Source organism: Vulpes vulpes, chromosome 12, assembly GCF_048418805.1.
Source record: "Vulpes vulpes isolate BD-2025 chromosome 12, VulVul3, whole genome shotgun sequence".
NCBI lineage: Eukaryota > Metazoa > Chordata > Mammalia > Carnivora > Canidae > Vulpes > Vulpes vulpes.
This window is the reverse complement of record NC_132791.1, coordinates 5,344,304-5,371,939: the sequence shown is the minus strand read 5'-3', so window position 1 is coordinate 5,371,939 and position 27,636 is coordinate 5,344,304. Positions and strand designations below refer to the sequence as shown.

General features: G+C 46.1%; 1 protein-coding gene across 9 annotated transcripts in view; it reads right to left on the bottom strand.

The window, feature by feature from the left end:
* TNC (tenascin C) overlaps window positions 1-27,636 on the bottom strand; it is a 92,310-nt gene that overhangs the window by 43,569 nt on the left and 21,105 nt on the right. For all 9 annotated transcript variants that reach the window (XM_026002825.2, XM_026002824.2, XM_026002826.2 and 6 more), the window contains exons 2-10: window positions 19,683-20,269; window positions 15,692-17,101; window positions 14,213-14,476; window positions 13,084-13,199; window positions 12,204-12,360; window positions 8,492-8,761; window positions 7,541-7,726; window positions 7,201-7,290; window positions 5,422-5,685 (exon numbers count right to left, since the gene is read on the bottom strand). In XM_026002825.2, coding sequence (XP_025858610.2) covers window positions 5,422-5,685; window positions 7,201-7,290; window positions 7,541-7,726; window positions 8,492-8,761; window positions 12,204-12,360; window positions 13,084-13,199; window positions 14,213-14,476; window positions 15,692-17,101; window positions 19,683-20,139 — 3,214 coding nt within the window. In that variant the 5' untranslated portion in view covers window positions 20,140-20,269. The remainder of the gene's footprint in view (window positions 1-5,421; window positions 5,686-7,200; window positions 7,291-7,540; window positions 7,727-8,491; window positions 8,762-12,203; window positions 12,361-13,083; window positions 13,200-14,212; window positions 14,477-15,691; window positions 17,102-19,682; window positions 20,270-27,636) is intronic.

Sequence of the window (27,636 nt, the reverse complement as noted above, 5' to 3'; positions counted from 1 at the left end):
GTTACCAAGTGCTAGCTGATTAGGAATTCACTTTCAGCGTCCACTAATGGGAGAGAGTGATTCTCCCACAGCAGGTGGACGGCCAAATTCAAGCCCGAGGATCCCAAAGGGTAGATTTAATTGCTTTGATCTTATCTTGTAAAGTCAAGAGAATTAAAATTAAAAGCCTTGACTGCTTTAAAACTTTTCAGTGACTCTTTTAACTGTCAATTATTGAGTCCAAGCCCCTTAGCATGATATTCACTGCCCTTTTTAGATAGCTTCTGATAATGTCTCCAACCCCATACCTTGCTGTGCTCCTGCTCCATCCTACAGCAGGACTGGGCAGCTTGTGTTCCACTAATATGAAGTTAGTTGCTCACGCCTGTGAGCTTCTCACATGCTGTCCCTCCTGCTGGAAATGTCATTACCCCCTTCTGCATTTCCTTTCTCCTTTTCCTCTTTGAGGACTCAGCCAAGTGTCATATCTTCCAAAAAGCCTTCTCTGATAGCCTTCCTTCCCTTTGCTCAGGTCTGGAATGGTTACTTAAGTTTTTGCTCCCAAAGCTTCCCACATTTCCCTCTAAAGCAGACTAGTTATATTCTTATATTTCTGGTTTTGGTCTCTCTTTCTCATTGCAACGTGCATCATTTATTTTTATTTTTATTTATTTAGGGTAGTCACACACACAGAGAGAGAGAGAGAGAGAGAGAGAGAGAGGCAGAGACATGGGCAGAGGGAGAAGCAGGCTCCATGCACCGGGAGCCCGAAGTGGGATTCGATCCCGGGTCTCCAGGATCGCGCCCTGGGCCAAAGGCAGGCGCTAAACTGCTGCGCCACCCAGGGATCCCACAACGTGCATCATTGTGTGCCTTCCTGTTCTATCTATAGATACACCAGCATTGCCTGACCCATAGCAGTTAAGTAATAAATATTTGTTGGATGGTTAAATATTTGAATAAATTCGAGTTTGCTCCATGAATGAATCAAAATGGCATCAGAACAGAATGTTCTCTGTTACTTGCAGACTATAAGCAAATTTCCACCTTTCTGCTTCCCAAACCCATGAGAATTACTGGGGTGTCATTGTTGAGTCTTACGCAAGTATGGAAAGATGCTTTATTGGCCTTTTGTTTAACATATTCTCACTGTTTCATGTCCCTACTGCTCACAGCAAATTCATAGCAGTGTTACTGAGTTATCAGAATACAAATGGGGTGCAGGGGTGCAGGGTGGGAGAGATGCCTGGCACACACTGATTTTCCTCAACGCTAATGTCATTCTACCTCTCTCTGTCTCCCTGTCTCTCTTTCTCCTTCCTTCCTTTCTTTCTCCCTCCCTCCTTCTCTTCCCTTCCTTCATCCTCCCTTTCCTGTCCCCCCTCTCCTTTCTTTCCTTCCTTTTCTATCCAGAATAAGCTTAATTAAAGACAGCAGAGTAACTTCCCTTCCCATTGTCCTACAGAGAGAGAATTTGGCCTGTTAATGTAGAGGTAGAAGGAAAAAACAAGGAGATTCAATGGAAACACTGCCCCTCTGGTGCAGCGGGAGTCCCCAGATGCTCACGAAGCACATGCTTGGCTGTGTCTAAGGCACTGGGGATGCAGCCCTGAATAAGGGACACAACAGAGTCTTTACATTCTGGTCAGTAGAAGGAGGCAGGTCATAGGCAAATAAACCAATACTGAATAACATCAGGCCAGGTAAGTTGTCATGAAGAATTCTGGAGTAGCATGAAGGGGTAAATCAGGATGGGAACACCATTTAAGACTGGTGGCCAGAGAGGTCTACTGAGAGGACACTCCAGCTGAATGAAATGAAGCAGATGCCAATGAACCACTGGGAGAGGACTGGTATTTACGCAGCAGGAACAGCATGTGTACATGTCCTAAGGTAGGAGCAGGCTAGGCATACTCAGGGACAGCGAGAAGGCCAGGGGGACCATGGTGAAAGGAACAAGAGGACGAGAGTCGGGAGTGAGGTCAGAGAGATTGGAAGGGCCAGAGTCTGCAGGGCCATATAGGCTGCGGTAGGGTCTTTGGATTTTATTTCAGGTGTGAGATGGGCAGCTGGCTTATGCATATGTTTAATTTGGTTCTGCATGAAGGAAAAAGTTTGCATTTTGGCTCAATTCCGTGGCTAGAGCTGTGGAATTCCCTGGGAAAAAATGCTTTGGGGACAGCCAATTCCACATTTCCTCCATAAAACCCATGGATAATCAGCAGCACTTTGCAGACTTCTGTTATTAAGAATCTAGGGATGGGGCTTCCTGGGTGGCACAGTTGGTTGAGCATCCAACTCTTGGTTTCAGCTCAGCTCATGATCTCAGGCTCATGAGACGAAGCCCTGCATTGGGCTCTGTGTTCAACGTGGAGTCTGCTCGAGATTTTCTCTCCCTCTCTCCCTCTGCCTCTCCTGGTCGAACTCTCTCTCTCAAATAAATAAATAAATCTTTAAAATAAAAGAAAAAGAAGAGTCTAGCGATGCAGAACCGGGACCCCCTTTCTTTTGAGGTTTGAACCTATAGCCCTTTGACATTTCAGGACTCACAGCCACATGATACACTTGCCCAAGAGCTCCCACTTTATCTGTTTCTTTTTTTCTTTCCATATGTATTTTTTCCCCATATGTATCAGGCTAAGTGCCTACACTTGAACTTATTTCCATATTCCTCAACACAGTCCTGTTTGCCTTTATGTGTCTGTGCAAAAGCTTCCTGCCATTTTAAGCCTTTCCTGATGCCAGAAGTCATCCTGCACTTCTGCTCTACCCTCTGTACCCCTAACTCTAGCAAGCAGAGTGTTCTGTTGTTGTCTGTTCCTATGTTTACCCACAAGTCCCCTGGAGGCACAATCTGGGCCTAATTGATCTAGTATCCATAGAACTTAGCCCATAGAGCTCAGTTGTAAACGTTATTGGTCAACTAAATGTTGAAGACTTGAAAAGATAGAATTTAGGAGAAGGAAAGAAACATCCACCTCACTTTTAATAAAATAAAGCTGTTCCATGGAGAAAGCCATAGGGAAAAATATTCTGGAGACTGTAGAGGAAGAGCTAATAAAAGGGACTCTGCACATTTTTTTTTTCCTGAAATGAAGGATGTCTTTAAATAGACAACATGATTTTTATGAAACCATACGAAGGATTCATGGCTAAGGAAATGAAACCACTGAATCTTTGGGATGCCAAAACTGGGCTCTTAGTCAGAGACCAAGTAATTCCAGCCTGTGGTTCACTTGAATGCTTTCATCTTCCTGAGCCGCTGAGGCCTGGGGCTTTCCCTCTGGAGACAGGAGATAACCTAGCTATGGCCAGAGGGTAAAATGATTGAGTAAAGATAGGAAACATTCAGATACAGCATTTGTCAAACTCAAGGAAAGGTGAAAAGAGAGAGGGGGAGAGAGAGAGAAGGAAGAGGAGCAGGAGAGGAAGTAGAAAAAGAAGAGAAATACCTTCTCTCTTGTTTTTCTGGTTCATTTGCTGTCCCTTGACATCTTATGACAAGCTCATGTTTATAAAGCTGAAACATTCAAATCTCTACCGTAGATTTTTTTCTTCTGGAGTTTATCTTGCCCCTCCTTTATCTAGGATTCAACTGTCCCTCCAGATCACCCTTGATGATCATCTCATAGCTGGGTTGGAAGCAGTACGTGTGCAGAGTCAATACAATTGACCACTTGAGCTCACCTTAGACTTTCTAAAGAAGCTACTCTTTGTCTACCAAATATCCCTTCTCTCTCCTTTATAAACAACAATTTTATGTGGGCAGGAACAAGCTGAACCAGACCACTTTCCCTAAACTTGCTTATAGCTTGGAGTGGCCCATGAATATGAGCAGAAGTCAACGGTGAGGTTTCCAGAAAGACTCATCTAGGAGGTACTCCTTCTTGGTTTTGGTTCTTCCTCCTTCTGGCTGCCTCATTCAGAGACGTGAAGGCTGTACTGCAGCAGCCATATTGTGACATGAAAGTGACCTTGGGAATGGACCAAGCACTAAGAATGGTGGAACAGAAAAAGAGAAGGAGCCTAACTCCCTGATAACTTGGAACTGCTATGCCAGACCTGAACCACCTAGTCTCAGATTTACCTTAGGAGAAGAAATCAACTTCCATTTTGGTTAAGTGACATTTTTTGAGTTCTCTGTTTTTTGGCAGGTGAAGGTACCCATAAAGACAAAGATTCTTCAAGGCATTTACAAATTTGCCCATCACTATGGGCAATTTGCCCTGCTTATTGATATTGTGTAAGACTAACATCTCTGCCATGACCCTTTCTCTGGCTGCCCCTGATTCTCCCATTCACCCCCTTTCCTTGACATTGTTCTGTCTGACATTCCGACTATCCAGTCTTCCCCACGGACAGGGAACACATGAGTAAAAATAACAATGCCGAGTACGTGACCCACTTCCCCCTCAAATATCAGCACACTAAAATGTATTCAGTGGGTCCTCAATAAAGACTAATTAAATTGAAATGAAAAACTATTACTTGCCAAGCCCTGAAGAATTAACATTTTTCACCTATACTTCTTGAATAGTTTGGGGCCACAATTATATGTGCACATATTTTTTCATATAGGAAGAATGAAAATTTTTTTCCTGATCATTTTTTCAACTTGGCTACTGAGGAACTGTGGCAGCAGGTACAAGGAATAGGATAATCAGGAAGAAGGAACTGGCAATCAGGATTTAGCTGTCATGGAAAAATCAAGTTTGCTTCTTTAAGACTAGGAGGAAAGAAAACGAGGATGGTGCTGTGCAAGCCTCAAAGGATCATATGCAACTTCTCAGGTAACCTTAGAGGGAAGCAAAAGACCTGAAATAAAAACATTTAGCGGGAGGGGTGCCTGGCTGGCTCAGTCAGTGGAGTACACGACTCTTGATCTTGGGGTCATGAGTTTGAGCCCCAAAGTTGGGTGTAGAGATTACTAAACATAAATAAATAAATAAGAAGTCAACTTAAAAAAACATTTAGCAGGAAATAATCAAAACATCCTTACCAAAATCTTGGTCATCTTGAAAAAAATAAAAAGTGAAAAGTAAATTAATTGTTAGTCTCATGAAGGGGGCCAAAATATAAGAAACAATTTAAAAGACTCTGTAAAATGCACAAAATTAATTAATTTAAAAGAAGAAGAAGAAGAACAACAACAACAACAACAACAAACACCAAAGAAAAACACAAACCCTGATGCTTTCAGTTCCCTTGGGAAGAAATATCTTAAAAATGCTAGTGATTTCCCAGCAAGAAGACTGCTGAGTCAGCTGAGAGAGGAAATGGTAAGTGAATATTTCCTTCAAAGTGCTCCGTAGAAGATGCATAAGTAGAGAAAGTTGTTGGTTCTCCCCCCCTGACTTTCCCTTATGAAGATGGCCCGACTTATGGGTGTGCGAACCTTAGACCCCACAGAGGGTCTGGAGGGAACTCAGAGGCTGACCTCACCTGTGGATGCATTTAGCCGTGCAGGCTTGCTCTTGTGCCTGCCCTTCTCTGCTGTCAGGAGGATGGAGTATCCCTTCCCAGGCTCCAGGCCTCTCAGGTCGTAGGAGGTGGTATCTCTGGGGAGCTTCACCTCCACTGGCTGGCCTGAGGGTAGGCTGTAGTTGAGGCGGTAATGGTCAAACTTGGCTGAAGGCTTCCTCCAGTGTAGGGTCAGGTGGGTCTCAGCAGTTTCAGACACCCGAAGGTCCTTGGGTGCGTCCAGGTCTGGGAGGAAAGCAGGTTGATTAACACGCCTCTCAGGCTGGAAGGCAGGGCTGCTTCTGGGGCTGAAAGGGAGCTGGGAGCTCGCATTCCAGCTCTGCCATCCAGGGGCTATGTGGCTGCAGGTGGCTTTCCTTCTGAGTCTGTTTTCCCCTCTCTAAGGTGCTGTTGTACAGTGCCTTGTTGGAATTTTGGAAGATTAAAAAGAATATGGAGGCGTATGCATACCATGGAATACTACTCGATTGAAAGCATCTAAAAGAAGGAACTGACTATTGACACAAGAAACAATTTGAATGGACCTTGAGAGAATTATGTGGAGTTAAAAAGCCAGTCTCTGCAGGCTGCGTACTGTATGTGTGATTCCTTCTATGTAGCATTCTTGAAATAACAACATGACAGAGATGAAGAAAAGATTAGGGATTGCCCAGGGTTAGGGAGAGGGGGCGGGAGGGAGGTGCCCACGGCTATGAAAAAGGGGACAAAAGTGACCCTAGTGATGGAACTATTCTGTGTCTTAACTGTATTGATGGCTGCTTATGATAGAACCACATAGTACTAAATACATACATACAAAAATGAATGCATGTAAAACTAGTGAAATGTGCATAAAGTTGATAGATGGTATCAGTGTCAGTTTCCTGGTTGTGCTATTGTTCTATGGTTACACAGTTGTTGACCTTTGGAGGAAACTGGGCAAAGGGTTTAGGGGGATCTCTCTGTATTATTTCTCACAACAGCATGTGACTTGACAATTACTTCAAAATAAAAAGATGAAAAAGAATAGGTGCGCGAGTGCTCAGCATTGGGTCCTGCATAATGAGGAAGCCCTGTGAGGCATGATCTACATCCTCTTTGCACACTGGACCTCTTTCTTCACAGTCCCTGGGGGGAAGTAAGGAGGAGACTGGTGGAGAAGTAGAGGGAAGAGTTTTCTTTTCTTTAACAAAATTTCCAGGTGGAAAAACAACAACAAAGCAAACCTTGAAGAAAGAATCAGTGGTGTCAAATCATACAGGTCCTCACCACCCTCATCCAGAGGTGGGAGCTTCAGGATGTAATGGGTAAGAGCAAATGAAAAAGAGTATTTTCAGGATGAAAATGGGTAAAGACTGTGGACTCTTATCCATAGTCTGAAACTATGTTCCTGCTACTTATCATCTGTAGGACAAGGTTATACTATAAAAGTCAGGTGTTTTCTAAGAGAAAACCTCCCAGATATGTTTTGATTTGTTCATGGTTTATTAAAAAATGGAACTGATTACTAGCTTAAAAGGTTTCTTATAAAATCTGGTTCCAATTTCTCCTAAAAAAAAAAAATCTCATTCCCCTTCAGAATCATTTAGATGCGGCGTGCTTATGTTACTTTTGAATTAGACATCTGGGCTAAATGATGCTAGGGGTCCCTTTCTCCTCTGAGCATGTACTGTTCCTTTCAAAGTACATTTTCTGCCTCCCGAGCCCCAGCACATCTGCCAGCACCAGCCCAGAGGTGACGGGGACCCAGGGGTGTCTCACCTGTGGCCGCGTTGATGGTGGCTGGATCGCTCTCCTTGTCTGCCTTCACAGCAGACACTCCGATCCCATATTCAGTTCCTGGCCTCAGACCTAAGAGAGAACATGCAGGTGGATAGTCAGCCCCAAACTGGAAAGACTTTCAAAGGATCATCAAAATAGCTGTGAGCTGCCTGTTGCTGGAAGCTATGATTTCTCATTGTCTGGTATGTTCTACAGACTGTCTCCCTGAAGTCCAAGTGGGAGGGATAGCTGGGAATTGCACTATTTTCTCTACGTGAAGGGCTGCAAAACAAGGACATGCCTCCTGACGGGTCGGCTGGATTTGGGAGGTGGAGCTCACCTGTGAGTGTGGTTTTGGTGGTGGCTTGCGGGCTCCTTGGGACTTCGACCTCGGCATGGTCACCTCCAGAGATGGGAGCGTACTTAATTCTGTAACTGTCAACAGCTGCCTTGCCATTCCTCCATTCCAGGGTGATGCTGTTGTCTGTCTGGGAGACACGACGGAGATTTCTAGGAGCATCCAGGCCTATTTGGAAGAGGAAGGGACATTTATATTGAAAACACAGGTGCCCAGGAGACTGGGAGTCTGACAATTCAAGCTGAGACATGAAAGGCACCTGCCATTGGAGCAAAACGACAAAATCGTCCCCACCCACACAAATACTTGATGCACAGATCTAAATAAATACTACATATTGGCACCTTTCCCCATTATTTCATTTCATTTCATTTTATTTTTTTACCTTTCCCTATTATTGATGTATGTGATACTCTAGTCATTCACAAGCTCCTCAGATTTTATGCTTAAAAAAACTATATAGAAACTTACAAATATATAAGATCTGTGAATGTTAAGAACTGGTCTATTGTGCCCATCACTGTATTTCTAATAACTCATATGGTGCTTACTGAGCTCCAAAATATATTTATTGAATTAGTGATTGACACTCTGGGACTTTTAAAGGAATGCCAGAGGCTAAGAGGTTACGGGCGTCTTTGTCACTATGCTTTATTAAACTATACTTCATTATGAAAATATTTATTTGAATTTTATTTTAATCAGCACATTTTTGGTCTGAGATTGTGAGACCAGCATCTTCTATGTCTGCTGTTTTTTTTTTTTTTAGAAGGTTATGTGGTATAGTTTTTTTCCTTTAAAGTCTAACTCCTACAATATTTTAAAATAAACATTTAAAGGAATGAAATCTTCCTTTCTATTTTCCTACTGTCAAAGGAGCCTGGAAGACACAATCCTTTCTTTCCTGGCTGTTGACAAGGGAAGGCCTGTTACCTGTTGTGAAGGTCTCTTTGGCCGGGTTGCTGGACATGTCACCCCTACGGGAGATGAGAGACACCTCATACTCGGTGTCTGGCTTCAGGCTCCCAATGGAGTACTGGTTCTCATCATGTGTGAGATCGATGGTGGTACGGTCACCAGGCACATCTTTGATTCCGTAGGAGAGTTCAATGCCGTCAATCTCAGCCAGGGGCTTGAACCAAGTGATCAGAGCAGTGGTGTCCGTGACATCTTTCACCTCAATTTGGCTGGGGGCATCCAAGCCTGTGACAGGCAGATGACAGAGTAGTTTCAGAGATTGGGGCCAGCATCAAGGGCTGAGCAGAGAGGGACTTGCAACCAACCATCCAGCTCCATTTCTGGAGAGTTCAGTGTATACTGACCAACTGACCTTATTTTGTCTTTCTGAGTCTTGATTTCCCATTTGACAAGCTATAGAGAAAGATGATGACAACCACCTTGCAGGGTTTGTTGTTTTACTGAACATTAAAGGAGATAATGCTTGCAAAGCACCTAGCACAGAGCCTGGAGCATGGCAGTTACATGATAAATGCACCTTGCCCTGTTATTATTATCACTACGGTTCTCATGAGTTGAAGAAACATGCTAAGGGCCTTTTTCATTTAAAACAAAACAAAACAAAACAAAACAAAACATTGATTTAGTCTCTCTGACTTCTTAATTAGGCAAAACTCCCTGGATGGTTGGTAACTTCTCCATCAGAATTATGGAGCCCACAATTGAGGCCATCCCTGCCTTGGCCAGGTGTGGAAAGTTACTTACGAGGAAAGAATTCAGGCAGAAAGTCACCGCTGTCCCAAGTCTCACTATCTTTGTGCCTCCATCTCAGCCCTCCTCCCGCCCCACCTGCCCTCATGTTGTCATGTTGTATTGTGTGTGTTCCGTTGTGTTGTGATGGCAGGCATGGCGTACTATTTCTCACCTCTTGGCCTCTGCACTTGCTGTTCCTTTGTGTCTTCGTCCTGAGATTGATCCTGCTCCCTCTAAAAATATCTCATTCATCCCTCAAAACCCCACTTACGTGTCCTCTTTGACCCTTGTTGTAATCAGAGGAGCACATACACCCTCCTCCAAGAAGTATAAAGTTTCAGTTATGTACGGTAAGTTCTAGAGATGTGCTAGACAACGCAGTGTATGCAGCTGACAACAGTCATGAAGAGAGTAAATCTCATTCTAAATAGTTTTAGCACAATTAAAAATAAGAGAATCCTCATGCACTTTTTTTTCACTCTTTTGTAACATATTTCTCTATAGTTTATTCAAACTGTATTATTCAATTTAGATAGGGATCTAAATTCATTTATTTAGAGAGTGGGTCTTTGACCCCTTTTAATTCCCAGCAGAGTGTCAGACTTTGTCATTTATGTCTTAATTCTTTTTTTCTAAGTATATAAACAATTTTAATGCAAACATTAAAACAGACCAAGCATTTGGTAAATGCCTAAAATTAAGATATTTAGGCAGTTAGTCAATGTTTCTTTATTTCTTCAATTTAAAAATAGCTAAGTTTGTGTTTTCAGCATTGGTTGAGGAGATGATATCAGATGAAAGGAACTTCAGTGTTATATGGAGAATGAGAAGGAGGGATAAGACATATTTGATTATAAGAAACCTGCAGAGTCTATTTTTTGACTTCTAAGTGTTAGCGCATCAGTCTCAGCTTATGGACAATGAGCCCACAAGATACACAATGAAAACAAAACTACAATTCAACAGTGACCCTGCCTGTCCTGTGTTCTTACAGGTGCTAGCAAGCACCCAGACCACGCCTGCTACTAGCCTTAGCAGCTGTTTTGTAAGAAGTTGGGATTGAGTCATGCTCACTGATGTTCCCCCTCACCGCCCCCAGCGACCCTTGAGACCCTTGAATAAGAGGAGACTAGCACTGCTGTGTGCCGACTACATGCCAAGCACAATGCTTTGTCATGTATGTCTTAACTCTCATGATGACCCCGCAAGGACACCATAAACCCATTTTCCTGATGGTAGGTCATGGGATTAAAGAAAAAGAATTGCACAAGGTGATGGTGAGCAATGAAGCTGGAATTCACACTCAGGTCTGTTTGGGTCCACAGCCCATGCTCTTGCTCCTTTAAAGGACTCTCAAAAGCATCCAGGTGCCAGAAACGGTTATGATACAGTCTTACACAGATAAGAAGAGAGAAGGAGCCAAAAATGCTTTGTTACCCAAACTTTAAGGTTAACCTTTAAACCTGGATAAAGTTCAGCTACCAGCAAAATGAACACATAAGTGTCTGCCTCTCAGTGTTGATATTTATGTGATTATGGAACTTCAGGTGTTGGAATGTTTGTCCTGCAAGAAGAATAAAGCAGCTAATCCCCAGAGTTAGATTAAAAAGAAAGAGGCAGATAAAAGAAATGGTGTTTGTTTTTTTTTTTTTTTTTTTTTTTTTTTGTGTGTGTGTGTGTGTGTGTGTGGTTTCGGTGTGCCTTCTCTACAGCAGGTAAGCATTTACTGGGTCTTTTCTATGCCTTTCTGGTGATCTAATGATTTGATACCGCTCTCTACCTACCACAGAGGGATGGTGTCAGAATGATGGAAAACACTTGCTTATAGAGGAGACAATCTAGGAGTTGGCTCTGAGCTAGGCAAAATGTGCAAATATTTAAATGCAAGATGTTCTTTCTTGTCATTAGTCAACAGATTTAATTTTTCCAACAACTCTTGCCAAAAGGAATCAATTCCTTATACAGTTGGCACATGCGCTATCCTGAAGGAGATACAGAGGTTTTCCCAAATGGCAGCGCAAAATAAATTTATTTATTGATGTTTATGATTTTGCTTCTTGGTAGAATGATCCCAAATTCAGACTTTCTTCCCCCCCGCCCCCCCACCAAGGGATCTAGTAGTGCCGAATTCTGATCTACCTCCAAGGAGTTCTGACATCTTTATTATTGAGTGACACTTATGTTCCTACTGGAGATACGGGATGGACACTCTTCATAGACCAGCTCCTAGTCAATGCCAATGGTAACTGAGGTGAAAGTCATAAAACTAGATGCTCACTGACAATTGTGGCCTCGTGGCGGCCCATTGTTAACCATGTGGTCTTTGTTAGAGTGATTTAGGTTCCCAAAGCCTCAGTTTCTACTCTTGAAAAGTAGCAGCTATAGTATGTGTCCTACCTCTTTCACAGGACTGGAGCATTAGATGATGTGGTGGGTTATTTACAGTGGTCTCTCTTATCTATCTTCCTGTCCCTGTGCCCCCTTTGAAATCGCTTTGAGGCTCCTTTCATCAAGGGATGGGTCTGCTTCCCCACCCCTTAAGTCTGGACTGGCCTTGAGATTTGCTTTGACAGAGTGATACAGTGTCACGTGAGCAGGCCCAGGGGTTAGCAGGCTGGAGGCTGAGAGAGCAGAAAGGCACATCCTGGTTGAGGCCACCCAGGGCCGACCAGCCCCCAGCCCCCACAGATGCATAAGCGAGCATGCAAAACATGGTCTCAAACAGAGTTGCCCAGCAGAGCCCAACCCCAAATCACCAATGTGCAGAATCATTGTTTTAAGCCACAAATCATTGTTTTAAGCTTTTTTTTTTTTTTTTACGTAGCAAAATCTGGTTGATGCAGAAACTATGCAAGAGGAAATGCTATCGAGCGGAGGCACTATGGGGGACAGTCAGCTATGTCACAGTGTCTACGCTACTAAAGGTGGTACTCACGGGTGGTGGTCACCCTCTTCAGGCCTGGGCCCCGGGTATTATTCTTCACGATGTGCAGAGAGATCTCATACTCTTGCCCGGGCGCCAGACCAGTCTGCCGGTATGTGGTCTCTGGCCTCCTCAGGCTTTTGGTGATCTCTCCCTCATCTTCTTTATTCTGGAAGACAGGAGGACCTTGGTAAGACCTAAAGAAGGTTGGCACCTTCTTCTCTGTGACTCATTCCTTCCACATCCACTTCTTCGCTAAACTCTCACTGGGCTGCCGATCAGCGTGGCAGGTACTGGGGACACACAGATGATAAGGACACTTCTCGAGTTGACGTCTCCCTCTTTTTAACCTCCCTACTCACTCCTGTGACATTTCAGCCAAGGGACAGAATGTGAGAGCCAAAGTAGCTCTAGAGCCACAGATTCCATCCTTCCTATGACAGACTGAGAAGCAAGCATCAGAGAAGTTGGCTGGTTGTCCCATAGGCACCCAGTGAGTTAGTGGCCGGGCTCGGTCTCAGGAACCTGATTCCTCGCCTCTTCTGTGCTTTAAGGCCCAGACAGAAAGGATGCTCAACCTCAGATATGCCTGGGGCATCTGGAGACAGAGGTCATTTTTCCTCTTCTTTGCCTCTGAGTAGAAATTTGCCAGAATATGAGGAGCAGAGGGGACCCAGAGATGGCTTAACATCTACTTGAGTTCACAGCCCTCAGGGCTACGCTTACCGACTTCTTGAAACCCCTTAGATATAGGAGAAAACATGCGGGGGCTAACCACAGCCCTGTCCTCCCCCAGAAGCTAGGAAAATAAAGCCAATATGAGTCTGTAGAGCCCTGGGACCATCTTTCAGATCCTCGAGGCCAAATATGCCTGCTCCTCTGTGCTCCTTACCATATTCCGGAAGATGATCTCCCAGGTTTCAAAAGCAATGTCCAGAGGATCCCACTCCACTTCCACAGACGTCTCCTTGATGGACTTGAACTTTAGGCCTTCAGGTGCCGGCAAGTCTGTCAGGAAGAACAGAGGGAAGGATGGCTGCATATTTGGGGTGGTGGTGGTGACAGAGTGATGATTCCCCCAAGCCCCACTGGTGGGTGCCCCAGCCCTGTCAGAGCCGGATTCTATTTCTGACCACATCCGGGTTGCTGTTTACCGCCAGGCAGTATGAAAATTAGCATTAGGACCCACCATATGGGTAAATACTGGCAGTTTCACAGGGTTGAGCCATGTGAACACAGGGTTCGGAATCAGCCAGACTTGGGCTCGAATCTAAGCTCCGCCACTGCAAGTTTTGTGTGCGGGGACAAGTTGCACGAAGCGCCCCAAGCCTCGGCTTCTTTGCCCAGGAGGAAGAGGTACGTAAGGGAATGTAGAGAAGACTCAGCGATGTGCTGCCTGTAGACCGCTGGGCATGGTTCCTGGCCCACGGCATACGTTCGATACGTGGCGGTCCGTGGTATATTTACTAAGCAAAAATAAGGACCAGTTTCTAGCCACAACTTGCTCTTTAGGTATGAGGCTAATTGTACTGAAGTTGGATTCTTAAAGGAGTAACTGGAACCCTAATATTTCTACTCTTTGTTTTATTTTTTATTTATTTATTTTTGATATGTGAATAATGAGCACCCTAGAAAGGTCATGGTAGAGTGGTTAAGAGCATAAACCTGCAACCAGACCGCCAGGGATGAAGTCCCACTTCCAGCACTTATTAACAGTCTGATTGCGGGATGCGATGCTGACCTTACAGCCTCAGCTTTCTCATCCGTAAAATGGGTTAATAATTGCCCCGATCTCACAGGGTTATTGTGAGTTGAATGAAGTAGTAGATGAGGGGTTGCGTTAAAGGAGGTTTCAGTGGGCTGGACTGGATGCCAGGGTCCTCATCGGTGCAACGATGGAAGGACAGCCGGGCAGCTATGGGGGCAAAGGTGAAGCAGTAAGTCGCGGGGGCGGGTCGTGTCCTGGGCAAACCAAGGGCAGTGGAGGCTGTGGAGTCTGGGGGAGCCTTCTGCGCACTCACAAGTGGCCACTCGGGCGCTGACGGGAATGCTCTTCTTGTTTTCCAGGATGGCGAACACGCGGATGAAGTACTCCACGCCGGGCTCCAGCTCCCGGATGGTGGTGGATGTCTGGTCCCCGGGCACGCGGAACTGCATCTCCAGGCCGTCCTCGTGGGTGGGTGTGTAGGTGACGAGGTACTCCGTGACCCGCATCTCGTTGTCCCAGGCCAGGTTTACGGTCTCTTCCGTCACCTCTGTCACGATGAGGTCTTTCGGAGGGGACACTGGCAGGAATACGAAAGGACGGCTGGGGTCAGTGGGGTCAGTCGGGTCCCCTATAAGATTAGCTGTCGGTTTGTTTCCCTTTACTTGTCCCTTCCACTGTCTATCACAGAGCCCTGCAATCCAGCTCCCATTCCCTAAAATGAAAAACTCACCAAGGACCTCCTGCTGTGACCCGACCTGACAACCTTTGGTGGCCTTCGGGCTCAAGTCCTGAGTCCCCAGTGCGGCCTTCAGCTTTTCTTGTGACCTGGCCCCTCTGAGTTTTCTACTCTCTGGACCTCAGCTCAGCTTCAGGCCGCCCGAGTGCAGCTCCCTGCTCTGAACTCAAGGTCACCCCTCGTGTGCTGGAAGAGGGCCTGGGGCTGATTTGGTCCAATTCTTTCATTTCCTAGATGTGAGCGAGGCCGAGGGACTTGCCTAACTTTGCTCATCTCATCAACTTAGGGACTCACACCTCCTCCCCGCTAGCCCAGCGCTCCTCCCAGCGAGGCTTCCTGCCTTGGGCACATTAGCCACATTTATTTATTCATTTCAACCACACTTTAGTCAGGGCGGAAATTCTCTATTACAGCAGGTATGGTGTGGGTGGGTGAGAGGACCACAAACAGGACTGTCACCGAACGCCCGCAGTGTCATTCTTTGCTGTATTTTCACTCACACCGGGTCTAGTGAGCGCTTACTGTATACTGCGCCCGGGGCTGTCTGGATAGCGCTCCTTTCAGGAGCCCGTAATCCCTGGGGTCAAATATAGTCATGAAAAACTGAGTTAAGAGTTAGTCACGACCTCCCTGCCTCCTAAGTGGTTCACTGGCCTTTATTCTCTAGCTGGGTGTGCGTTTAAAACGGTTTTACGTAATCTCACTGTCTGTTCAAATTGTGCTGAATTTCTGCTTCCATTCAGACAGAGGGATTCAGGTTCTTTGGGGTTCGGTGTCAGTGGGGAGTAGGACAGAAGGCTCATGTCTAGCAAAACGGCTGTTTTCCTTTCATCTCCCTCACCACAGGGCCCCGGGGGTTACACTTGGTGTAGACCAGGGTGTAGACTCAGACAGCAGCTCCGAGGTGCACGAGCTAGGGGTGGCCTTGGGACAGTTCCACGATGGCCCTGAGCCTCCGAGCCCTCCAGTGGGTGGCCCAGCGACAGGTGGCCCATGCACCTGTCATGCGCTGCGGCTGTGCAGGCCGCCCCGGGGCGGGCTCCTGCAGCAACTCACCCTGGGCGCAGTCCTCCCCGGCGTGGCCCTCGCTGCACACGCAGCGGCCCTCCACGCACTGCCCCCAGCCGCTGCAGCCGTTGGGGCACGAGCGCTGCCCGCAGTCCGGGCCCGTGAAGCCCTCCTGGCAGGTGCACCGACCGTCCTCGCAGCGGCCCCGGCCCTGACAGTCGCCGGGGCACCTCCGCTCCTGGCACGCGGCGCCCGTGAAGCCCTCGTGGCACACGCACTGCCCGTTCACACAGCGGCCCTGGCCGTGGCAGTCCGCGGGGCACGCGAGGTCGGCGCAGTCGGGGCCCGTGAAGCCGTGCTCACACTCGCACCGCCCGGCCACGCAGCGGCCCCGGTCGCTGCAGTCCCTGGGGCACCGCAGGTCGCGGCAGTCCTCCCCGGTGTAGCCGTCGTCGCAGACACACATGCCGTTCACGCAGCGGCCGTGCTGGTGGCAGTCGTTGGGGCAGCTCATGTCGCTGCAGTCGTAGCCCTGGAAGCCCGGCTCGCACACGCACTGGCCCTGCACGCAGCGGCCACGGCTGTGACAGTCGTTGGGGCACCGCAGCTGGCCGCAGTCCTCCCCAGTGTGGCCCTCGTCGCACACGCACTGCCCGTTGACACAGTGGCCGTGGCCGCTGCAGCCCCTGGGACACTGGAGCTGGCTGCAGTCGGGCCCGCCGAAGCCGGCGTCGCACTCGCACCTGCCGTGCACGCAGCGGCCGCGGTGGTGGCAGTCGTTGGGGCAGCTCCTGTCGCTGCAGTCGGGCCCGGCGAAGCCCGGCTCGCACACGCACTGGCCCTGCTCGCAGCGGCCGCGGCCCGTGCAGGCGTTGGGGCAGCTAAGCTGGCCGCAGTCCTCGCCCGAGAAGCCCTGCTCGCAGTAGCAGGTGCCGTTGACGCAGCGGCCGCGGTCGAAGCAGTCGTTGGGGCAGATGAGCTCGCTGCAGTCCTCGCCCGTGAAGCCCTCGTCGCACACGCACTCGTTCTCCACGCACCGCCCGCGGTTGTGGCAGCTGTTGAGGCACAGGGGCTCGCTGCAGTCCTCGCCCGCGAAGCCGTCCTGGCACACGCAGCGGCCCTCCACGCACCTGCCGTGCTCCTCGTTGCAGGGCACCGGGCACACCTCGTCGCCGCAGTCGGCGCCCGTGTACCCTTCGAAGCACACGCAGACCCCGCTCACGCACTTGCCCTGGTCGTTGCAGTCGCTGGGACAGGCCAGCTGGCTGCAGTCCTCCCCCGTGAAACCCTCGTCGCAGACACACTGGCCGTCCAGGCACTGGCCTCGCAGGTGACAGTTGCCGGGACATTCGGGCTCCGAGCAGTTGGGGCCTTTCCAGCCCGGCTCACACACACAGCCACAGCCTTCCGTGCTGAAGTTTCCGCGGCCGCTGCACAAGGGCCTGGTGTCCAGGCGGCCTGCAACGACAGAGCAGAGGCGGCAGCTGAGCAGAAGCTGCGGCTTTCCCTGGCACTGCCTGCCAGACCCAGATTCAAATTCAGCCAGAAGGCGGTGGCACCCTCAGGTTTCTATCTGGCTCGAAAACTGGTTGCCTTGTGCGCGGAATGGGTGGGAACAGACATCTGACTAGTGGAGATACGAATTCTTCACCTGCACACTCATGCAAAGATTGTGTACTTATGTGTGTAGCTCTGTGTGTGTGTGTGTGTGTGTGTGTGTCTGCACCCCCCACCCCCAACCCTGGAGGGGATCCATAGTTTTTATCAAATTTTCAAGTATTCCCATGACCCCAGGGATCACAAATCATTGCCTCGTGGAATGTGTTATGCTGGGCTATGTGATTCCTCCTGCACCTAGCCAAGGTCAGACACATTAAGAGAACAATTGTTTCACACAAGAAATATTTGTTGATCTGAGCTCAGTTCTGATCTGGCTCGGGAGCTGTGCTGCATTTGGAAAGGGAGTTAGATGCTCTGGAGATCAGCTTCTTCATCGGTCAAGTGAGACCAATAGCCTAGTTCCCTGCGGTGTATCAGGGTTAAGCGAGGACACCACAGACCTACTGTTGTTCTCATTGTGATTTTCTCTTGCAGAGTTGGATTTTTTTGGGGGGGGGCTGACTCAAGTCAGTATGTGGGTTTATGACGTGACCAAACTTTCTAATTTTCCGTAACTGAAATGAGGCAGCTCAGGAATGGCTTTCTCCTTCTGTCACTAGGGCACTATGAGTGCCCCCATAGCACTCATGTGCATCTATCTATCTTTTTACCTCCTCATCCCGAAGGCTGCAGTGGTGGGTTAATCTGAGAAAGACATGGTCGGGGTTGACATGACTCCAGCTCTTTGAAGTCTACAAAACGTCTTGGCTCAGCTTGCAGGAGTGACTGGTGTAGTCTCCATGGAGCCAAGGAGAGGAAAACAAAGCTCACTCCATTTTCTCTGCACCCAAATACAGTCGCATTAATATGTTTTTTCTCCTTCCTCACAGCAGGGAAGAAGGCCATTAGAACAAATAGTTTGAAAGGTGAGAATCTAAACATACGTTTTCATGTAGGGTAGCCACTGGGCACATGAGGCTAGTAGGAAACAACTGGATCGTGGCTAGTCTGAACTGAGATTTGCTACACATGGTAATACATACGGCCTTTCAAAGACTTAGTTTAAAGAAAGGAATGCAAAATGGCCATTAACAATTTTTGTGTTGATTCCAGGCCGGAAAATTGGATAATTTGGTTACACTCAGTTAAATAAAATAGTTGATTAAAAACTATTTTCACCTGTTCCTTTTTTAATTTCTTTAATGTGACTACCGGGAAAGTCAGGAATACATATCTGGCTCACCTTATATTCCTATTGGGCAGCACCGCACTAAACGATGACTTCAACCCATTCTTTAGCATTCATCGTATTGTGTGACCTCATCTGCTTTTTGCCAGGCAGATGATGAAAGTGGAAGATAAAGTAATTTGTGCCTAAAGAAACTTTCCCCCCCCTCCCCTGGAAACTTAGAGCATGTCCTATAGTCCCCTCCGCTTACGGGGACTAGGTCTACTCTTGAAGGAACTTATCAAAGTGCTTTCTGGTCATTCTTTCAGGGTGGCAGAAATAAAGATGTTCAGCTCTGATTTGAAGCTGACAAAACTCCCATAGCCCTAACTCTAGGCAGTGAAGATGAAGATAATTCTAAAGTGGCAAAATCTCTGAAAAAAGGACCCAATGGATACAGGCTATTATGGTGGGGGAGGGGGGTGCGGTGCGTGAGCTCCGGTGCATTCAGAGTTCCTCTCTCTCATTACCCTGGTTTGTCATGATGTGCCAGTTGGTTAACTTCTTTGAGTCTCAGCTGTTAGATCTGTAGAATGGGAGTATTAAACCTTATCTCAAAGGGTTGTTGGAAGGGTTCAATGAGGTAGAGAATGACAGCACCTGATGCACAAAGAGGGCTCAATGCATATTGTGATCGTGGTTGTTGGTGCCTTTAAACTGGAGCATTTTTTCCAGTTTCCAGACTTTGTACGACCACAGGCAGCGCTGTGTCTTTGTGCGAACACCAGGGTGTGGGAGATTGTGGTTCAAGTCCTAACTCGGCCACTTGTGGCAGGACCATGAGGCATCCTACCCTCCTCTGGGTCTTAGTTTTCCTGCTGGGACAATGAAGTGATAGGGCCATAGATGAGCACTTTTCAGAGAGTGATCTGGGGTCAGGAATTTCATAATGTGCCCATAGGTTTTGGGATAGAGAACGTGTAGATCTCATGGTCAAATAGGTGTTAGAAACCGGTCATTAAAGTGAAACAAGGTTTTTTCTGAGCAAGACTTCTCAGGGGCCTAGAAACTCCTCTGAGAAGCATTTGTCATTAAGGTTCTCCAAGAGCAGAGTGGAGATGGTTACATTCTCCACATTTATTTGACCATAAAATCTCTTCTCAATGAACACTTTGTGAGGCCAGTCCCCAGGGAAGGTGTTTTGGAATCAAAGTGACGGATCTGGCCATGTTCATCACTTCTCCCATCTGGGCAGTGAGGGGCTGGGTGTACCTTCGGCAGGCTGGAGACAGCAGCCAGCTCCCGTGGTGCACTGCTCCCGCAGGGAAGATACAAGATTCTCCAGCTCCTCCAATCTGCTCAGAAGCTCCTTGACATCAGGAGCTGCCGCGCAACCACAGGCCCGGCGGGGGATGTTGATGCGGTGTGTGAAGACAATTTGGTTTTCCCCGTCGACCGTGTGCTCCTGGAAGCTCTCGCTGGGCTCTGAAGGTGGGGCCAGCTCTTTCTCCCCACTGGCTGACTCCAGGTCCACCGAGCACTGGGAACCTACGGGCAGCTTGATGTTGTAGACGTGGTTAAACACCACTGGCTGGTGTTCCTCGGGCAGAGTGACATTCACTCCACTCTCTCGCTTGTGCCGGATGACTCTCTTGAGGACACCACCTTCGGTTGTGAGGGTGAGCAAAGCTAGCAGGACGCCCGCCAACAGCCGAGTCGCGGCCCCCATGGTGGAGGGTTTGGCTGGGGCTTTCTGCGTTCTTGATCCTGGGGTGTCTCAGTCTCAGGCAGATGTGGGGACGTGGAAGCACAGAGTAGAACCCAGATCAGCTTGTTCGTGCTCTTCTTGAAGAACTCCCCTCTACAAGAAGGTGGGGGAAAACAACAGGCTTGTTAGTATCTAATGCTCACGGAATCTACTGAGTATCGTAATTCCCAGGGAATTCTGATGTTCCGTCCCTGGGGTGTTGATGCAAACTGGTCTCTAAAAGAATATTACCATCTCCAAGGGATGATTTCGCTCACTTTTCACTTTCCAGAAGTGCACGGAGACAGCAGGGAATAGAGAAAGGGGCAAAACTTTGGAATAGTACAGACCAGACCTGGATTTGGATCTCAGCTCTAGGTCTAAGACATACAGCTTTTCTTTCTCCTATTTCTCTTTCCGTACAACGAATGACTAATGTTGGGGTTAAAATGATAGAAGTAAAGACTAAGTAGAAATCTTTCCTGTATTTATGAATCCCTTCAGTATTTACTTGGTGAGCCCACTGAGTGAGTCACTGTAGTGATATGAGGCTGTAGGCACAATAGATGTTCAGTTGGTTCCTCTCTCTGCACTGGGAGGCAGAGCCTCAAATGATGAACATGCTTAGAAGGCACGGTGAACTTTAATTCCAGCCCAGCTCCTTAACTGTTAGGTGGCCGTTGGACTAGTACTCTACCTCTTTGAGCCTCGGTCTCCCTTCTCCTTGCTTTATTTCTAAAACCTTAAAAAGTCAGTTTTTTTTGTTTTTTTTTTTTTGAAAATCTGATAGAAGGTTTCTAAACCAGTAGTCCCAACTATGATGGAGGGTAGGAGATGGCTCAGAAAGAATGTCCGTGAGCCTCTTTGGTGTGTTCTCTGATCTCCAAGTACTTCTACAATTCTCACTGCGTGTTATGGACTGAATCCTGTCCTCTCCTCCCCCCACATTCATATATTGAAGCTCTAACCTCTCATGTGACTATATCTGGTGATAAGGCCTGTAGAGAGGTATTTAAGTTTAAGTGAGGTCATAAGGGTGGGTCCTTAATCTGTTAGTGCCAGTGTCCTTGTTAGGAGGGGAAGAGTCACCCCATGACAGAAATCTCCCTCTTTCTCTCTCTCTCTCTGCTTGTGCATGAAGGAAAGGTCATGTGAGGACACAGTAAGAGGGCAGCCATCTGCAAGCCAAGAAGAGAGGCCTCACCAGAACTGAATTTCCCAGCACTTGATTTGGGACTTCTATCCTGTAGAACATGCAAAAATAAATTGTTGTTGTTCAAGCCAAAATAAGAGTCTGTGGTATGTTTGTTATAATAGCCCAAACAGACTAATACACTGATTTTTCCACAATAATCAGAGCTCTGTGGGGGTTAAAATAAACATAAGACCAAGTGCCTACCCTCAGAGGCCTTAACAATAGAATTATAAATAAAATGGAATCACACATTCAGTACTTAAGGAACTAAGCAGGATGGAATGCAAATTGCTGATTTTGTGGTATAGAGTACAGCTGGTTATGGAATTTGGGATAAAAATGAAAAGAATTGTCAAAATAATGGTGGTCAGGAAGGACAGAATTTAAACTGAGCCTTAAAGAGTGAAAGGTTAGATGCCAACAAAGTATGGAGGAGATTATGCTACTGTGAGGCAGTACTGACTTCACTAAATTGCCTTATTCATCTGTCTTATGACTATTTATTAGTATGGACAATCAGGGTAGCAGAAGAAAGGGCTGTTGTCAAAAGTGGTTGAGAAATTATTGGGTAGATAGGAAGACACGGTTAAACCTTAGGTGGTTATAATATTGACCTAAAGATGCTCTGGATGCATGTGAGAATGATATATACAGGAAATGAAATCATTCATACTCCTCTTTTTTTTTTTTTTAAAGATTTTGTTTATTTATTCATGAGAGACACACACAGAGAGAGAAAGAGAGAGAGAGAGAGAGGCAGAGACACAGGCAGAGGGAGAAGCAGGCTCCATGCAGGGAGCCCGACACGAGACTCGATCCTGGGACTCCAGGATCACGTCCTGGGCCAAAGGCAGGTGCTGAACTGCTCAGCCACCCACGGATCCCCCCATATTCAGTTTTTAATCAATCATTTCCCAAATTGGCATTTTTCTATGCCCATGCTATTATTTTTACACTTGCTCATTCAGAGTTAGCTACATATGTCAATTAGATGCAGTATTTAGAATACGTATCCTATAGAGGTTCTTTTTTTCCAGAAAGATCTTATTCTAATGATAGAATGCATCAATATGATCCATGTGATTGCCTCCTGCACAACAACAGAACGTCTTTGTGAACTCTGGAGAGGGATTATGGCAGGGAAAACAGAACCGAGAAGCATTTCTGTAGGACTGAGCAGGGATCTGGGGACTTAGAACGCACCAGCTATGCATTTAATCAAGAACTTCCTATCCACACATCCTCATCACATCCTAATTATATTCATACTTGATATTTTTACCAGCTATCCATGTAACATCTACTTAGGGCATCCACTCCCTGGTTAGGCAAAAACAAACAAAACCCCAAAACAACAGCAGCAAGAAAAGGAAACAAACACTTCTTTTGAGTATGCTTTCTTATTCAAATTAGTTTCCTAAATAAGAATGTGTGGATCTGTGATGTAGGCCAGCCCATTGAATAAAAATTATTATGAAGAGAAACTTGGCAAGTTCTTTTCTTTTAAAACAGCATAGCCCATCTTATTTGTTTACTGGACAAATATTCATTAATTGCACACTCTATTGCAATCACTTTAACTCTCTTTGCCTTCCACAAAGTCCTTCCTTCCACCCTCTTCCCATCAATTCTTAGCTTTTTCTTTTTCTTTTTCCTTTTTTTTTTTTTTTTTTTTATGAGGAAGGGCCACAGGCCAAGCCTGAAATGCTTTTGGATTTCTATCCAACACTTTTTTGTGTGTTGCTAAATGACTTAAATTTCCATCTAAAAGGCCATTACAGTTGCTGGTTGAGACTCTGAGGCAATGAGTCTAGGGTAATAATGACCAGAGTACGGGTTGAGTGAGGATTTTTCACTGCGTATTTAAGAGACGTGCCCTGGCACAGCCAAACGCTGCATTGTTTGGAGGAAGGAAATGTGTTTCTTGCGGGTTGTGTATTTCCCATTGGCTCAGGGTGGTCTGAGGGCAGGTGGATATTTTTTGCCCTTTGGAAAAGACCCATTACATCTTCAGCACAGAGGAAAGTGCCAGGGCTTCGGAGCTACCCACACCTGGGTTCCATGCCACTCACGAGCTCTGTGACTTTGACAAGCTACTTATCCTCTCTAACCATGACCTTATTTGTAAATGTGAGTTGAAGCCTTTCCAAGGGGAATTATGGATTAGAAATCAGTACAGAAAGCGCCCAGCATGGGGTAGGGCCCATAGTAGGCACTCATTAGAGAGTAGCTGCTATTGTGTTGCACAACGAGGAACAAAATGAAGCATGAGCCCAGGTCAATAGTTTCCCTCTGCTTAAGCTTGAGCTTGACTCCACATTGAGTCCTGTCCTAAGCTCTGTAGCAACCTGGATTTAGATGAAAGAGGCACTGTAGAAATTGCTGATGGGGGAGGAGGTAAACTTTATAAAGATAGATTTTCTAGAGCTGGAAATATTTATGCCAGAGAGGAAAAAGATAATGAGCAAATAATAACCTTTAAAAATGTAAAATATTCTCACGCAGACAACTGGCTGTTTAATGTCTCCTTTGAGGATAGAACTAGGGGTAATTACTTTAGATTGTAGTTTGCGATCTTTAGGTCAGATGTGAAGGGTCATGTCCTGGTGGTAGGGCTTTTAAAATTTCAGAATGAAAGACTTAGTCTATAAAGACCCTTTAAAAAAGCACAAACAGATTCTTATCTTTATAGGAGGTGATCAGGTGATAGAAGGTCTGGAAAATATCTTGTAGGAGGAATGAGTGTGGACCGTGCGTGTTTATCCTGTAGTTGCAAAAGCCAGGGTTGAGAGGGACAGGATGGCCATGTAAATATCCTAGGGAAGCCAGAACTGGCTGGTCCCTTGTCCTCTCAAAGGACAGAACAAGCGCTGATGCATGTTGATGTTGGGGGTGGGGAGGGGGGTTGGTTACAAGAAGGCAAATTTCAGCACAACCAGAGAAATATTTTTCTACTTGGAACTCTCCAGCAGAAAGGGCTTCTTTGAGAGACTATAGCACGGTCCAAGGCACTGGAATGTAGACTAGTGTGGAAAAACACAACTTCCGTAGACAAACTATCTTGGGTTCCAGTCACTGTTCAACTTTCTCTTTCTTGGGTAAAATATTACCTAGTATCCTAAACCAGAGACACATCATCATTTGAATGTGATACAGGGATTCTCAGGAGAGATTTGTTGTGAAAAGGGCATGACATCCTTTGTCAGCAACAAGAGCTCATCAAAGAGAAGCTTTTGTGGTGAAAAGTATGATCTTCAGTGAATATTTTGCCTGGAATTTTCTTTCTCCCAACTCTTGAAATCTACCTTGGCGTGTGCAGATCTGTTTTTAAAGCAAGGATAAGAGTTCTGCTGCGAAGTAGAGATTTCTCTTTCGGAGTTCCCAGACAAATAGGCTCTGGAAGATACAGATGCAGATGTAGATCCAGGTCTACCTACATTTTACAACAAGATTAAAGGATCTAGTAAGCATCAGTGTTTGCAAAGGAGAACAGCAGGAAGAGACACAGCTTCCGTATTGGCTCAATACGTAGATTGTTGGGGTTACACATTTGGGACAAATGGGCTATTTCCAAATTTTGCATGTTGCCCTGCTCTTCATCCTGTCTAAGCATATATTCTGAGTGCAGAAAAGTACATGCACAGATGAGACTTTGCTTTGTATCTTTACCAAAAGCAATTTTCAGGTCCAAAGGAACTGCTGTGCTTTATTTTTGTGAGACCCTTTAGGTCCCTCCCTCCCTATTAATTTCTCAAAACAAAAATTAATCGGGAGAGAAAAAAAAATACCATAAGCATTTCCCCACAAGATAGAAGGTTCAAGAAGAGGTAGAAAACGTGGAATTAATTGGTCTAGAGTTGCTGTGTCCAATATGGCAGCCACTAGTCACAGGTGGTTGCTAAAATTAAAATGAATTAAAATGAAACATAATTAAAATTTCCATTCTCCGTGGTAATACTCATCATCCACGTGTTTTATAGTGGCATGTGGCCAGGGACTATAACATCAGTGGATAAAGAACAGTTCCATTGTCGCAGGAAGCTCTATTGTGCAGGATTGGTTTAGAGGGCTGCTTGGTGATTTTTTAATTTTTTTTTTTATTGGAGTTCAATTTGCCAACCTATAGCATAACACCCAGTGCTCATCCCATCGAGTGCCCTTCTCAGTGCCCATCACCCAGTCACCCCAACCCCCCACCCAACTCCCTTTCCACCACCCCTTGTTTGTTTCCCAGAGTTAGGAGTCTCTCATGTTTTGTCACCCTCCCTGATATTTTCCCCCATTTTCTCTCCTTTCCCTTTATTCCCTTTCACTAATTTTTATATTCCTCAAATGAATGAGACCATATAATGTTTGTCCTTCTCCGATTGACTTATTTCACTCAGCATAATACCCTCCAGTTCCATCCACGTTGAAGCAAAACGACCTATTTGTCGTTTCTAATGGCTGAGGAATATTCCACTGTATACATAGACCACATCTTCTTATCTATCATCTTTCGATGGACACCGAGGCTCCTTCCACAGTTTGGCTATTGTGGACGTTGCTGCTAGAAACATCGGGGTGCAGGTGTCCCGGCTTTTCACTGCATCTGAATCTTTGGGGTAAATCCCCAGCAGTGCAATTGCTGGGTCGTAGGGCAGGTCTATTTTTAACTCTTTGAGGAACCTCCACACAGTTTTCCAGAGTGGCTGCACCAGTTCACATTCCCACCAACAGCGCAGGAGGGTTCCCCTTTCTCCGCATCCTCTCCAACATTTGTTTCCTGTCCTGTTAATTTTCACTGCTTGGTGATGTTAAACCCGTGGTACAGACAAGGAAGCTGAAGCTCAGAGAATCTGTATGATGTTGCTAAGTGTCCTGTCTAATGAAAATGGGTGAGTACCTCAGGCACAGGTGCCAGGAGACTAGCATGAGAAGATGGCGTCTGTGTGGTAACTCAGCTAAACTAAGCAAATAGACATGTGCAGTGTAATTTCCATTACGTTTTTGGACCTTACATATTCAAACATATCCTGATACAAGTGAGAAATGGTCTTTCTGGCTATTGTCCTCTTCAAATCTGAAGAGACATGCACCTCGCCCCAGACCAGTATCTTTCTCCTCTATCCCTCTATCCTCCATCCTACCCTTGGGATAGGAAATTTTCTTTCTCTTTCTCTTTCTCTCTTTCTCTCTTTCTCTCTTTCTCTCTCTCTCTTTCTCTCTTTCTTTCTTTCTTTCTTTCTTTCTTTCTTTCTTTCTTTCTTTCTTTCTTCTTTCTTTCTTCTTCTTCTCTATCTGCATACTTTAGAGCCTCAAGTTCTCTGTGAGTTTCTTCTTCTTAAATCAAACCAAAGATAAACTACTCCAGGGATCCCTGGGTGGCGCAGCGGTTTGGCGCCTGCCTTTGGCCCAGGGCGCGATCCTGGAGACCCAGGATCGAATCCCACGTCAGGCTCCCGGTGCATGGAGCCTGCTTCTCCCTCTGCCTGTGTCTCTGCCTCTCTCTCTCTCTCTCTCTGTGACTTATCATAAATAAATAAAAAAATTTAGAAAAAAATAAACTACTCCAGGGACCACTCTGGCCATGCTTAACATCTTGGCCTGCTCTGCTCCACCCTTCTCTTGCAAGCTAGTAGAACTCATCAAAGAGAAGTTATGGTTCTCTTTCTGTTGACCCTATACTACTCTGCTCCAGAGTTTTTGAGAGGACTCAGTCCATTTACTTCAGCAATATAAACCATTCTATCGTTGATGAAGCAGCTGGGTGTGGGAGAAAGAGCCTGGTCTTCAGAGAGAAACCGATCTAAGTTAGGAACCAGCTCTTCCACTTAGTAGGGGCTTCTCGTGGCCATTCACTACCCCCTAAGTCTCACTTACCATGTGGTTCCCTATACATGGTTATACATATGTCTATGTCATGGTACTTTGGGAGAATGGAATGAAGTGAGATATATGTTAAGCTACTAGCATAGTGTCTGGTATACAGTAGGTGCTTTATATATGGTGGCTAATAATAGAAGCTATAATAACACTGGTCAAATAGAGAATGGATCAGAAAGAAAACTTTGCATCTACAAGAGATGGGAGAACCAGTGAGATACATCAACAATTATAATAATAATGATAATGATAATAATAATAATAATAATAATAATAATATAATAGATAACAAGAGAGATTGGCCAACCTGTCTATGCATGTGGAGGGAGTCTCAGTCTATAAAGTGGAGGGAGGCTGCATTCTTTTGGCGAGCTTAAGAAAAACACTTTGAAAGAGGTGCCATTTGAGATGGACCTGAG